Below are 15,128 nucleotides of genomic sequence, written 5' to 3' on the forward strand. Positions count from 1 at the left end.
AAAATGGGATTTTTCGCACAAAAAAATGGGATTTTTCGCACAAAAAATTTGATTTTTCGCTCAAAAAAATGGATTTTCTAGGGGAAAAATGGGATTTTTCACATACAAAATGGAGTTTTCCAGGAAAAATGAGGTTTTCCCGTAGAAAAATGGGGTTTTTTGGGAAAAAAATGGGATTTTTCGCACAAAACCCAGAAAAGTCTGGACACCAGTGCCCTGGAGAGGAGCAGCCACCCCCTGGTGCCCAGTTCAGGGGATTTCTGATTATTCATGATTAATCCTGATTTTTCCTGATTTTTTTCCTGATTTTTCCAGGAAAAAATTGGATTTTTCGCACTAAAAATGGGATTTTTCGCACAAAAAAAATTGGATTATTTGGGAAAAAGAAAAGGGGAGGTTCAGCGAAAAAAATGGGATTTTAAAGAGGAAACAAAGACTTTTCCAGGAAAAATGGGATTTTTCAGGAAAAAATGGGATTTTTAACATAAAAAGCAGAAAGGTCTGGACACCAGTGCCCTGGAGAGGAGCAGCCACCCCCTGGTGCTCAGTTCAGGGGATTTCTGAGTATTTTGGGGTGATTTCCCTGGATTTTTGTTTATTTCCCTGGATTTTGGGTAGTTTTCTGTGGATTTTGGGTGATTTCTCTGGATTTTGGTTCATTTCTCTGGGTTTGGGTTCATTTCTCTGGATTTTGGGGATTTTTTTTTCTGGGTTTTTGTTTATTTCCCTGGATTTTGGGGTGATTTCTCTGGATTTTGCGGAGTTTTCTCTGGACTTTGGTTCATTTCTCTGGATTTTGGTGTGTCTTTTCTGGATTTTGGGTCATTTCTGTGGATTTTGGGGAGATTTCTCTGGATTTGGGGTGTTTTTTTCAGGATTTTTGTTTATTTCCTTGGATTTTGGTGAGTTTTCTCTGGATTTTGGGTGAATTCTCTGGTTTTTTGTTTATTTCCTTGGATTTTGGGTTGTTTTTTTCTGGATTTTTGTCTATTTCTCTGGGTTTTGGGGTGTTTTTTTCTGTGGATTTTGGGGTGATTTCTGTGGATTTTGGTTCATTTCTCTGAATTTCATCCCCAGAACCTGGACCTGACCTCGCACAGGATGATCCACGAGGGGCCCCTGAGCTGGAGGGTGGGGAAGGACAAGAGTGTGGGTACGGACTGGGATAAACTGGGATATACTGGGATGGACTGGGAGGGGACTGGGAGGGACTGGGATGGACTGGGATGGACTGGGAGGGACTGGGATGGACTGGGATGGACTGGGAGGGACTGGGATGGACTGGGATATACTGGGATATACTGGGAGGGACTGGGGGGGACTGGGATGGACTGGGATGGACTGGGAGGGACTGGGAGGGACTGGGATGGACTGGGATATACTGGGATATACTGGGAGGGACTGGGGGGGACTGGGATGGACTGGGATGGACTGGGAGGGACTGGGGGGGACTGGGATGGACTGGGATGGACTGGGAGGGGACTGGGATGGACTGGGAGGGACTGGGATGGACTGGGAGGGACTGGGAGGGACTGGGGGGGACTGGGATGGACTGGGGGGGACTGGGATGGACTGGGAGGGGACTGGGATGGACTGGGATGGACTGGGATGGACTGGGAGGGACTGGGATGGACTGGGGGGGACTGGGATGGACTGGGGGGGACTGGGATGGACTGGGAGGGGACTGGGATGGACTGGGAGGGACTGGGAGGGACTGGGGGGGACTGGGATGGACTGGGATGGACTGGGAGGGACTGGGAGGGACTGGGGGGGACTGGGATGGACTGGGGGGGACTGGGGGGGACTGGGGGGGACTGGGATGGACTGGGATGGACTGGGAGGGACTGGGATGGACTGGGATGGACTGGGAGGGACTGGGGGGGACTGGGATGGACTGGGATGGACTGGGATGGACTGGGAGGGACTGGGAGGGACTGGGATAAACTGGGATGGACTGGGGGGGACTGGGAGGGGACTGGGGGGGACTGGGATGGACTGGGATGGACTGGGAGGGACTGGGATGGACTGGGGGGGACTGGGATGGACTGGGATGGACTGGGAGGGACTGGGATGGGCTGGGAGGGGACTGGGATGGACTGGGGGGGACTGGGAGGGACTGGGATGGACTGGGAGGGACTGGGATGGACTGGGAGGGACTGGGGGGGACTGGGATGGACTGGGGGGGACTGGGATGGACTGGGAGGGACTGGGATGGACTGGGAGGGACTGGGATGGACTGGGATAAACTGGGAGGGACTGGGATGGACTGGGATGGACTGGGAGGGACTGGGATGGACTGGGATGGACTGGGGGGGACTGGGAGGGGACTGGGAGGGGACTGGGATGGACTGGGATAAACTGGGAGGGACTGGGATGGACTGGGATGGACTGGGAGGGACTGGGATGGACTGGGATGGACTGGGGGGGACTGGGAGGGGACTGGGAGGGGACTGGGATGGACTGGGAGGGACTGGGATGGACTGGGATGGACTGGGATGGACTGGGAGGGACTGGGATGGACTGGGATATACTGGGATATACTGGGAGGGACTGGGGGGGACTGGGATGGACTGGGATGGACTGGGAGGGACTGGGAGGGACTGGGATGGACTGGGATATACTGGGATATACTGGGAGGGACTGGGGGGGACTGGGATGGACTGGGATGGACTGGGAGGGACTGGGGGGGACTGGGATGGACTGGGATGGACTGGGAGGGGACTGGGATGGACTGGGAGGGACTGGGATGGACTGGGAGGGACTGGGAGGGACTGGGGGGGACTGGGATGGACTGGGGGGGACTGGGATGGACTGGGAGGGGACTGGGATGGACTGGGATGGACTGGGATGGACTGGGAGGGACTGGGATGGACTGGGGGGGACTGGGATGGACTGGGGGGGACTGGGATGGACTGGGAGGGGACTGGGATGGACTGGGAGGGACTGGGAGGGACTGGGGGGGACTGGGATGGACTGGGATGGACTGGGAGGGACTGGGAGGGACTGGGGGGGACTGGGATGGACTGGGGGGGACTGGGGGGGACTGGGGGGGACTGGGATGGACTGGGATGGACTGGGAGGGACTGGGATGGACTGGGATGGACTGGGAGGGACTGGGGGGGACTGGGATGGACTGGGATGGACTGGGATGGACTGGGAGGGACTGGGAGGGACTGGGATAAACTGGGATGGACTGGGGGGGACTGGGAGGGGACTGGGGGGGACTGGGATGGACTGGGATGGACTGGGAGGGACTGGGATGGACTGGGGGGGACTGGGATGGACTGGGATGGACTGGGAGGGACTGGGATGGGCTGGGAGGGGACTGGGATGGACTGGGGGGGACTGGGAGGGACTGGGATGGACTGGGAGGGACTGGGATGGACTGGGAGGGACTGGGGGGGACTGGGATGGACTGGGGGGGACTGGGATGGACTGGGAGGGACTGGGATGGACTGGGAGGGACTGGGATGGACTGGGATAAACTGGGAGGGACTGGGATGGACTGGGATGGACTGGGAGGGACTGGGATGGACTGGGATGGACTGGGGGGGACTGGGAGGGGACTGGGAGGGGACTGGGATGGACTGGGATAAACTGGGAGGGACTGGGATGGACTGGGATGGACTGGGAGGGACTGGGATGGACTGGGATGGACTGGGGGGGACTGGGAGGGGACTGGGAGGGGACTGGGATGGACTGGGAGGGACTGGGATGGACTGGGATGGACTGGGATGGACTGGGAGGGACTGGGATGGACTGGGAGGGACTGGGAGGGACTGGGATGGACTGGGGGGGACTGGGATGGACTGGGAGGGACTGGGAGGGACTGGGAGGGACTGGGAGGGACTGGGATGGACTGGGGGGGACTGGGATGGACTGGGAGGGACTGGGAGGGACTGGGAGGGACTGGGATGGACTGGGAGGGGACTGGGAGGGGACTGGGATGGACTGGGATGGACTGGGATAAACTGGGAGGGACTGGGATGGACTGGGATGGACTGGGAGGGACTGGGATAAACTGGGAGGGACTGGGGGGGACTGGGATGGACTGGGAGGGACTGGGAGGGACTGGGATGGACTGGGAGGGACTGGGATAAACTGGGAGGGACTGGGAGGGACTGGGAGGGACTGGGAGGGACTGGGATGGACTGGGGGGGACTGGGATGGACTGGGAGGGACTGGGAGGGACTGGGAGGGACTGGGATGGACTGGGAGGGGACTGGGAGGGGACTGGGATGGACTGGGAGGGGACTGGGAGGGGACTGGGATGGACTGGGATGGACTGGGATGGACTGGGAAGGACTGGGAGGGACTGGGATGGACTGGGATGGACTGGGAGGGACTGGGATAAACTGGGAGGGACTGGGAGGGGACTGGTGTTGCTTTTATCCCTAAAAATCATAAACATTCCTCAAAAAATCCCCCCAAAAATTCTCCAAAAATCCCTCCAAAATATCCCAGAAAATTCCCAAAAAAATCCTTCCAATATTTCAAAAAAATCGCAAAAAAATCAACCCCCCCAAAAAAACCCCCAAAAAATCACCAAAAATCCCCCCAAATTCCCCCCCCCAAAAAAATTTTAAAAATCACCAAAATTATTTTAAAAATCAAAAAAAAATCACAAAAAAATCCCCCCAAAAATCCCAATTTTTTTTTTTTTAAATCCCTGAAAAAAATCTCAATAATTCTTCAAAAAACATAAATTACATTTTTTTAAAACCCACAAATTTTGGAATTCTCCAGAGCTGCACGTTCTGCTGCTGGAGGAGCTGCTGGTGCTGCTGCAGCGTCAGGACGAGCGGCTGGTGCTGAAATGTCACAGCAAAGGGGCCCTGGGGGCCTCCTCGGACACCAAACAAACCTTCAGCCCCGTCCTCAAACTCTCCTCCCTCCTCGTCAGATCCGTGGCCACAGGTGGGACAGGGAATTCCCGAATTTTGGGGAAAATTTGGGGAATTTTGGGGGGAATTTTGAGTCTTTTCTGGGGAAAAATGGGAATTTTTAGTGGAAAAATGGGGGTTTTTAGTGGAAAAATGGGGTTTTTTTGGGAAAATTGGGGTTTGTGGAGGTTCAGTCCTGTGCTCAAACTCAGCTCCCTCCTCGTCTGATCCGTGGCCACAGGTGGAAGATGAAATTCTGGAATTTTGGGAATTTGGGGAATTTTTGGGGATTTTTTGGGTGTTTTCTGTGAGAAAATGGGGATTTTTTGGGGGAAAATGGGGGTATGGAAAATGGGGTTCAGGCCCGTCCTCAGACTCTCCTCCCTCCTCGTCAGATCCGTGGCCACAGGTGGGAGAGAAAAATCTCAGAATTTGGGGAATTTTGGGGGGAATTTTGAGAATTTTTTTGGGGAAAATGGGGTTTTTTTGGGAAAAATGGGGATAAAATGTAAAAAAATGGGGTTTGTGGAGGTTCAGCCCCGTCCTCAGACTCTCCTCCCTCCTCGTCAGATCCGTGGCCACAGGTGGGACAGGAAATTCCCGAATTTTGGGGAAAATTTGGGGAATTTTGGGGGGAATTTTGAGTCTTTTCTGGGAGAAAATCAGAATTTTGGGGGGAAAAATGGGATTTTTTGGGGGAAAATGGGATATGGGAACAAGGGTTCAGGTCATCTCCCTCCTCGTCCAATCCATGGCCACAGGTGGGAGATGAAATTTGGGAATTTTGGGGAATTTTGGGGGAATTTTGGGTGTTTTCTATGGAAAACAGGAATTTTTTTGGGGAAAAATGGGGATTTTTGGGAAAAAATGGGGTTTGTGGAGGTTCAGCCCCGTCCTCAAACTCAACTCGGTGCTCAAACACTCCATGGCCACAGGTAGGAGAGGAAATTTGGGAATTTTGAGGAAAATGTGGAGAATTTTTGGGGAAAAATGGGGATTTTGAAGGGGGAAATGGGAATTTTTTGTGGGAGAAATGGGGTTTTTTTGGGAAAAATTGGGGTGTGGAGGTTCAGCCCCGTCCTCAGACTCTCCTCCCTCCTCGTCAGATCCGTGGCCACAGGTGGGAGAGAAAAATCTCAGAATTTGGGGAATTTTGGGGGGAATTTTGAGAATTTTTTTGGGGAAAATGGGGTTTTTTTGGGAAAAATGGGGATAAAATGTAAAAAAATGGGGTTTGTGGAGGTTCAGCCCTGTCCTCAAACTCAACTCGGTGCTCGTCCACTCTGGCCACAGGTGGGAGAAGGAAATTCCTAAATTTTGGGAATTTTGGGAGGAATTTTAGGATTTTTCTGGAAAAATTTTGTGAAAAAATGGGAGTTTTTAGTGGAAAAATGGGGGGTTTTGGGGAAAAAATGGGTTTGTTCAAAGGGGTTCAGCCCTGTGCTCAAACTCGGCTCCCTCCTCGTCCAGTCCGTGGCTACAGGTGGGAGAAGAAAATCCCAAAATTTTGGGAATTTTGGGGGAATTTTGGGTGTTTTCTGGGGAAAAATGGGGGTAAAATGTAAAAAAAATGGGATGTGGGAATGGGGGTTGAGCTCAACTCGGGGCTCGTCCTCTCCAGGAGAAAAAAAATCACAAAATTTCAGGAATTTAGGGAATTTCCTGTGGAAAAATGGGAATTTTCTGTCAGAAAATGGTTTTTTTGGGGAGGAAAATGGGATTTTTTTGGGGCAAAAACCATTTTTTTGGAGGGAAAAATGGGATTTGGGATGGGGATTCAGCTCAACTCGGGGCTTGTCCTCTCCAGGGGGAGAAAAATCACAGAATTTCAGGAATTTGGGGGATTTCCTGTGGGAAAATGAGAATTTTCTGTCAGAAAAAAATTTTTGGGGGTGGGAAAATGGGATTTTTTTTGGGAAAAAAATTTTTTGGAGGGAAAAAAACATTTTTTTTGGAGGGAAAAATGGGGTATGGGATGGGGATTTGTTGCTCATCTACTTTTTGACCACAAATTGAAGTGGGAAAACCCCGAAATTCTGAGATTTTGACGAATTCTAGAGCTGAGAATGGTGGGAATTGTGGGAATTTGGGGAATTCCAGGGCTGGGAATGATAAAAATTGAAGGAATTTTTGTGTCTCCCCAAGACAAAAGGGCCCTTTTCATCATCTGCACCTCCGAGCTGGGACCACAAATCTACGAACTGGTGGCGCTGACGTCGTCGGAGAAAAACACGTGAGGGGCAAAAATATCCCAAAAATCCCCCTGGAAAGGGATGGAAAATCCACTGGGGGGGGGGAAAATCCTTGGGGAGAGCCAGGAAATTCCCTGGGGGGCAGAAATATTTGGGATGAGCCCAAAAAATCCCCTGGAAAGGGATGGAAAATTCACTTGGAAGGGTCAGAAAATTCACTGGGGGGGATAAAAATCCTTGGGATGAGCTGGAAAATTCCCTGGGAGGCCAAAAATCTTTGGATTGAGCCCAAAAATTCCTGGGAAAGGGATGGAAAATCCAATGGGGGGATAAAAATCCTTGGGAGGAGCCAGGAAATTCCCTGGGGGCAGAAATGTTTGGGATGAGCCCAAAAATTCCCCTGGAAAGGGATGGAAAATCCACTGGGGGGGTAAAAATCCTTGGGATGAGCTGAAAAATCCCTTGGAAGGGTCTGGAAAAGTCACTGGGGGGATAAAAATCCTTGGGAGGAGCCAAAAAATTCCTTGGAATGAGCCAGAAAATTCCCAGGAGGGTTAAAATCCTTGGGAGAAGCCAAAAAGTTCCTTGGGAAGGGTCAGAAAATTCCCTGGAGGGACAAAATCCTTGGGATGAGCCAGAAAATTCCTTGGGAAGGGCTGGAAAATTCCCTGGGGGGGCCAAAAATCTTTGGATTGAGCCCAGAAATTCGCTGAGAAGGGTCAGAACATTCCCTGGAGGGATAAAAATCATTGGGATGAGCTGGAAAATTCCCTGGGGGAGACAAAAATCTTTGGGATGAGCCAAAAAATTCCTGGGAAGGGGTTGGAATTCCTCCCTGGGGGGAGAAATCCTTGGGATGAGCTGGAAAATCCCTTGGAATGACCTGGAAATTCCCTGAAGGGACAAAAATCCTTGGGAGGAGCCAAAAAGTTCCTTGGGAAGGGTCAGAAAATTCCCTGGAGGGCTAAAAAATCCTTGGGATGAGCCAGAAAATTCCTTGGGATGAGCTGGAAAATTCCCTGGGGGGACAAAAATCTTTGGATTGAGCCCAGAAATTCCCTGGGAAGGGTCAGAAAATTCCTTGGAGGGATAAAAATCCTTGGGATGAGCCAGAAAATTCCTTGGAAAGGCTGGAAAACTCCCTGGGAGGGACTGGAAAATTTCCTAGGGGGCCAAAAATCCTTGGGAGAAGCCCAAAAATTCCCTGGGAAGGGTCAGAAAATTCCCTGGTGGGGACAAAATCCTTGGGAATGGCTGAAAGATTTTCTGGGGGAGGATAAAAATCCTCGGGATGAGCTGGAAAATTCCCTGGGAAGGGCTGGAAAATTTCCTAGGGGGACAAAATCCTTGGGATGAGCCAAAAAATTCCTTGGAAGGGTCTGGAAAATTCGCTGGGAGGGGCTGGAAAATTTCCTGGGGGGGATAAAATCCTTGGGATGAGCCAGAAAATCTTTGGGATGAGCTGGAAAATCCCCTGGGAGGGGCTGGAATTGCGGTGTGGAATTGCAGGTGGATGGAGCTGCTGGAAAGGGCCGTCCAAGGGGCCACCAGGAGCCTCCCGGGGCCACCAAAACCAAACCAGAGCCAGGCCGGGGCCGGAAACGGGTACGGAAATGGACCGGGAATGGGAATAATGGGGGAATAATGGGAATAATGGGAATAACGGGAATGGGAGTAATGGGGATAATGGGAATAATGGGAATAGTGGGAATGGGAATGATGGGAATAATGGGAATGATGGGAATGATGGGAATGATGGGAATGATGGGAGTAACAAGAATAATGGGAATAATGGGAATTATCGGAATGATGGGAATGGGAAGAATGGGGAAAATAGGAAGAATGGGAATGGTGGGAATAATGGGAATAGGAAAAATGGGAATGAGAATGATGGGAATGGGGATGATGGGAACAGGACTGACAGGAATGATGGGAATAGTGGGAATGGGAATGATGGGAATGGGGAATGGGAAAAATGGGAATAATGGGAATTATGGGAATGGAAATTACGGGAGTTATGGGAGTTATGGGAATGGGAATGGTGCTAATGGGAATAATGGGAATAATGGGAAAAATGGAAATTATGGGGATGGGAATAATGGGAATGATGAGAATGGAGGTAGGAATGGGAATGATGGGAATAGGGAATGGGAATAATGGGAATGGGAATTATGAGAATGATGGGAATAGGAAAAATGGGAATGATGGGAATGATGGGAATGATGGGAGTGGGAATAATGGGGATGAGGGGAATGGGGAATGGGGAAAATGGGAATAATGGGAATGATGGGAATAATGGGAATAGGAAAAATGGGAATGGGGATGATGGGAATGGGAATAATGGGAATTATGGGAGTTATGGGAGTTATGGGAATGGGAATGATGCTAATGGGAATAATGGGAATGGGGAAAATGGGAATGATGGGAATGGGAATAATGGGAATTGGGATGATGGGAATGGGGAATGGGAATTATGGGAATAATGGGAATTATGGGAATAATGGGAATGGGAATAGGAAGAATGGGAAGAATGGATATGGGAAGAATAAGGATGGGGATGGGAATGGGGATGGAGCTCAGGAGGTTCCTGGTGTCCCCAGAAGGTTCCTGGGATGGGGACATTAAGGGTGACCAGAATGGGGACATTGCAGTCCCTGGGGACACTGGGGGTGACTGGGATGGGGACAGGGGACACTGGGGACACTGGGGTGACTGGGATGGGGACAGGGGACACTGGGGGTGACCAGAATGGGGACATTGGGGTCCCTGGGGACACTGGGGTGGCCGGGATGGGGACACTGGGGTGGCCGGGATGGACACAGGGGACACTGGGATGGACACAGGGGACACTGGGGTGGCCGGGATGGACACAGGGGACACTGGGGTGGCCGGGATGGACACAGGGGACACTGGGATGGACACAGGGGACACTGGGGTGGCCGGGATGGACACAGGGGACACTGGGGTGGCCGGTATGGGGACACTGGGGTGGCCGGGATGGACACAGGGGACACTGGGGTGGCGGGGATGGGGACACTGGGGTGGCCGGGATGGACACAGGGGACACTGGGGTGGCCGGTATGGGGACACTGGGGTGGCCGGGATGGACACAGGGGACACTGGGGTGGCGGGGATGGGGACACTGGGGTGGCCGGGATGGACACAGGGGACACTGGGGTGGCCGGTATGGGGACACTGGGGTGGCCGGGATGGACACAGGGGACACTGGGGTGGCCGGGATGGGGACACTGGGGTGGCCGGGATGGGGACAGGGGACACTGGGGTGGCGGGGATGGGGACACTGGGGTGCGTGTCCCCGTGCCAGCCCCTCGCTGTCCCCAGGCTGGAGCTGCCCGAGCCCGCGGGGTCCCCAGAGCTGGGCCGAGGCACCGAGCCCGAGGAGTGTCCCCCAGGTACTGCCTGTGTCACCTGTGTCACCTCCCTGTCACCTGTGTCACCTGTGTCACCTGTGTCACCACTGTCACCTGTGTGTCACCTGTGTCACTGTCACCTCTGTGTCACCTTTGGCACCTGTGTCACCTGTGTGTCACCTGTGTGCCACCTGTGTGTCACCTGTGTGTCACCTGTGTGTCACCTGTGTCACCTCCCTGTCACCTGTGTCACCTGTGTCACCTGTGTCACCACTGTCACCTGTGTGTCACCTGTGTCACTGTCACCTCTGTGTCACCTTTGGCACCTGTGCCACCTGTGTGTCACCTGTGTGTCACCTGTGTGTCACCTGTGTCACCTCCCTGTCACCTGTGTCACCTGTGTCACCTGTGTGTCACCTGTGTGTCACCTGTGTGCCACCTGTGTCACCTGTGTGTCACCTGTGTGCCACCTGTATGTCACCGCTGTCACCTGTGTGTCACCTGTATGTCACCTCTGTCACCTGTGTGTCACCTGTGTCACCTGTGTGTCACCTGTGTGCCACCTGTGTCACCTGTGTGTCACCTGTGTGTCACCTGTGTGTCACCTCTGTCACCTGTGTGTCACCTGTGTGCCACCTGTATGTCACCGCTGTCACCTGTGTGTCACCTGTATGTCACCTCTGTCACCTGTGTGTCACCTGTGTCACCTGTGTGTCACCTGTGTCACCTGTCACCTGTGTGTCACCTGTCACGTGTGTGTCACCTGTGTCACTGCTGTCACTGCTGTCACCTGTGTCACCTCTGTCACCTCTGTTACCTCCCCGTCACCTCTGTCACCTGTGTGTCACCACTGTCACCTCTGTCACCTCCTGTCATCTTTGTCCCCTCCTGTCCCTTTCTATCCCTGTCCTTTCCCTTTCCTTGTCCCCTCCCTGTCCCCTGCTGTCCCATCACTGTCTTGTCCGTGTCCCTGTCCGTGTCCCTGTCCCCAATGTGTGTCCGTGTCCGTGTCCCCACTCTCTCCCTGTCCCCAGTGTCCCTGTCCATGTGTCCCTACGATGTCCTTGTCCCCAAAGTCCCTGTCTCCTGTGTCCCCATGTCCCCATGCTGTTGCTGTCCCCACCGTCCCTGTCCCTACGCTGTCCCTGTCCCCAGTGTCCCTGTCGCTGTCCCCAGTGTCCCTGTCCCCACGCTGCGGCTGTCCCTGTGTCCCCACGCTGTCCCTGTCCCCACGCTGTCCTCAGTGTCCCTGTGTCCCCAGTGTCCCTGTCGCTGTCCCCAGTGTCCCCACACTGTCCCTATGCTGTCCCCACAGGCGATGACGTCACGGATCCCTCGGTCCGGGCCCCGCCCCCGCAGGAGCCGCCGGGGGACCCCGACCCCGGTCCGGGAATCCCCGAATCCATCCCGGGACTGCCCGACCCCGTCCCGAGAATCCCTGAGTCCATCCCGGGACTTCCCGAGCCCATTCCGAGACTTCCCGAACCCGTCCCGACAGTTCCCGAGCCCGTCCCGACAGTTCCCGAGCCCATCCCGAGAATCCCCGAGCCCGTCCCGGGCCTTGCCGAGTCCCCCCGAGGCGCGGGAGTGGCCGAGGCGGCGCTGGAGGACGGTGAGAGCCCTGAGACACAAATTCCCCATTTCCTTCCTCTGTTTCCTGGGGGAAATCCCAAATTCCCCAATTTTCCCTCTCTGTTTCCTTGGGAAAACCCCAAATTCCTCAATTTTCCCTCTCTGTTTCCTCGGAAAACCCCAAATTCCCCCATTTCCTTCCTCTGTTTCCTCGGAAAACCCCAAATTCCCCCATTTCCTTCCTCTGTTCCTCAGGAAAACCCCAAATTCCCCCAATTTTCCTCCATTTCCTGGGGAAAACCCCAAATTCCCCCAATTTTCCTCCGTTTCCTTGGGAAAATCCCAAATTCCCCCATTTCCTTCCTCTGTTTCCTTGGGAAAACCCCAAATCCCCGATTTTCCTTCTCTTGTTTCTTTGGGAAAACCCCAAAATCCCCAATTTTCGTTCCTCTGTTCCCAATCCTGGGCCATTTCTCCCCTCAGGAAAACTCCAAACTTCCCCAGTTCTGGGACCTTTTCCCCTGGAAAAAAACCCAAAATCCCATTTTTTCCCCCCTCTCTCCCCAATCCCGGGCCACTTTCTCCTGGAAAAAACCTCAAAATCCCATTTTTCCCCCCTCTATTCCCAATCCCGGGCCACTTTCTCCTGGAAAAAAAACCCAAAATCCCATTTTTCCCCCCTCTCTCCCCAATCCCGGGCCACTTTCTCCTGGAAAAAAAACCCAAAATCCCATTTTTTCCCCAATCCCAGTGGAGACCCTGCGGCTGCTCCTCGTCCGGCGGCTCCGGCCAGACTCCGATGACCCCAATGACCCCAACGATGACCCCGATGACCCCAATGACCCCAACGACCCCAACGATGACCCCAACGATGACCCCAACGATGACCCCGACGATGACGTCACCCCCACGGCCTCAGGCCAGGGCTGGAATTCCCAAATGTCCAGCTGGAATTCCGGCCGGGATTTCCCTCCCTCCACTTGGGGGGAATTCCCCAAAGCCAGCCGGGAATCCTCCATGTCCAGCCGGGATTCCGAGGTGTCCGGCCAGGAATTCCCAATGTCCAGCTGGGATTCCGAGGTGTCCGGCCAGGAATTCCCAATGTCCACTCGGGAATTCCCAGTGTCCACTCAGGAATTCCCAAAGTCCAGCCGGGAATTCCCCAAATCCGGCCGCGACTCGGCCATTTCCAGCCGGGAATTCTCCGTGTCCAGCCGGGATTCCGAGGTGTCCGCTCAGGAATTCCTGATGTCCACTCGGGAATTCCCAAATTCTCGCTGGGATTCCCAGGAAGGATCCCGGGAAGAGCCCGAGAGGACGGAGCCCAACGGGATCCAGATCAACCGCAAAGGTAAACGGGGACGGGATTTGGGGTGGGATTTGGGGATTTGGGGGATTTGGGCAGGAATTGGGGATGGATTTGGGGTGGGAATTGGGGGAAGATTTGGGAATTTGGGTTGTGATTTGGGTGGGGAATTGAGGGGGATTTGGGTGGGAATCGGGGGATATTTGGGGGGAATTTGAGGGATTTGGGGGAATTTGGGAGGGAATTGGGGATGGATTTGGGGCAGAAATTGGGGATTTGGGGATGAGATTTGGGACAGGAATTGGGGAATTTTGGAGGAATTTGGGGTGGGATTTGGGGGGTTTGGAGTGGGAATTGGGTGGGATTTAGGGCAGGAATTGGAGATGGATTTGGGGGAAATCTGGGGTGGGATTTGGGGTGAGATTTGGGGGGAATTTGGGGGATTTGGGGTGGAATTTGGGGTGAGATTTGGGAGGAATTTGGGGGATTTGGGGTGGAATTTGGGGCAGGAATTGGGGATGGATTTGGGGTGGGATTTAGGGGATATTTAGGGTGGGATTTGGGGCAGGAATTGGGGATGGATTTGGGGTGGGATTTAGGGGATATTTAGGGTGGGATTTGGGGCAGGAATTGGGGGATTTCGGGCAGGATTTGGGGTGGGAATTTGGAGGGATTTAGGGCAGGAATTTGGGGGTGGATTTGGGGCAAGAATTGGGGATTTGGGGTGAGATTTGGGGGAATTTGGGGGAATTTGGGGTGGGATTTGGCTCAGAAATTGGGGAGTTTTGGGGTGGGAATATGGAGGGATTTAGGGCAGGAATTGGGGATGGATTTGGGGTGGGAATATGGGAAATTTGGGGTGGGATTTGGAGCAGGAATTGGGGATTTGGGGTGGGAATTGGGGGAAGATTTGTGAGGAATTTGGAGCAGGAATTGTGGGATTTGGGGTGGGAATTGGGGCAGGAATTGGGGTGGAATTTTGGCAGGAATTGGGGGTTTAGGGTGGGATTTGGGATGGATTTAGGGCAGAAATTGGGGGCGATGTGGGGTGGAAATTGGGGGGATTTGGGGTGGGATTTGGGTGGGAATTGATGGGAATTCCCTGCACGGCCTGATCAGATCCCTGCTGGGATTTGGGGTCTCATTGCAGGATTTGGGGTCCCATTCCCAGATTTGGGGTCCCATTCCCAGGTTTGGGGTCTCATTCCCAAGTTTAGGGTCTCATTCCCAGATTTGGGGTCCCATTCCGGGGATTTGGGGTCTCCTTCTCCTTTGGGATTCTGATTTTGGGATTTTGATTTTGGGATTTTGATTTGGGGGATGAGGATTTGGGGATTCTGATTCGGGGATTTTAATTTTGGGAGATGATTTTGGGATTTTAATTTGGGGATAATGATTTTGGGCACTGATTTTCGGGATTCTGAATTTGGGATTTTGATTTTGGGGATTTTGATTTGGGGATTTTGATTTCGGGGTCTTGATCTGGGGATTCTGATTTTGGGATTTTGATTTGGGGATTTTAATTCGGGGATTTTGATTTGGGGATTCTGATTTTGGGATTCCAATTTGGGGATGAGGATTTTGGGGTGGATGATTTTGGAGTCTCAATTTGAGGATTTTGATTTTGGGGATTTCAATTGGGGGATTCTGATTTTGGGATTTTAATTCTGGGTTTTTAATTTGGGGGTTCTGATTTGGGGAATTTGCTTTTGGGGAACTTGATTTGGGGTTTTAATTTGGGGATTTTAATTTGGGGATTCTGATTTTGGGATTCTGATTTTGGGCGCCGATTTTGGGATTCCAA

General features: G+C 53.1%; 1 protein-coding gene across 1 annotated transcript in view; it reads left to right on the forward strand.

Annotated features, from left to right (window-relative positions):
- ARHGEF11 (Rho guanine nucleotide exchange factor 11) overlaps positions 1-15,128 on the forward strand; it is a gene marked incomplete at its 3' end in the record, with an annotated part of 80,039 nt that overhangs the window by 59,806 nt on the left and 5,105 nt on the right. Inside the window, exons 30-37 of the mRNA XM_083878843.1 lie at positions 1,078-1,153; positions 4,747-4,917; positions 7,029-7,116; positions 8,585-8,680; positions 10,418-10,488; positions 11,762-12,058; positions 12,770-13,107; positions 13,150-13,369. Of these exons, the coding sequence (XP_083734969.1) occupies positions 1,078-1,153; positions 4,747-4,917; positions 7,029-7,116; positions 8,585-8,680; positions 10,418-10,488; positions 11,762-12,058; positions 12,770-13,107; positions 13,150-13,369 (1,357 nt within the window). The remainder of the gene's footprint in view (positions 1-1,077; positions 1,154-4,746; positions 4,918-7,028; positions 7,117-8,584; positions 8,681-10,417; positions 10,489-11,761; positions 12,059-12,769; positions 13,108-13,149; positions 13,370-15,128) is intronic.

This window comes from Zosterops lateralis, assembly GCF_965231275.1.
Source record: "Zosterops lateralis genome assembly, chromosome: 27".
NCBI classification, from domain to species: Eukaryota; Metazoa; Chordata; class Aves; order Passeriformes; family Zosteropidae; genus Zosterops; species Zosterops lateralis.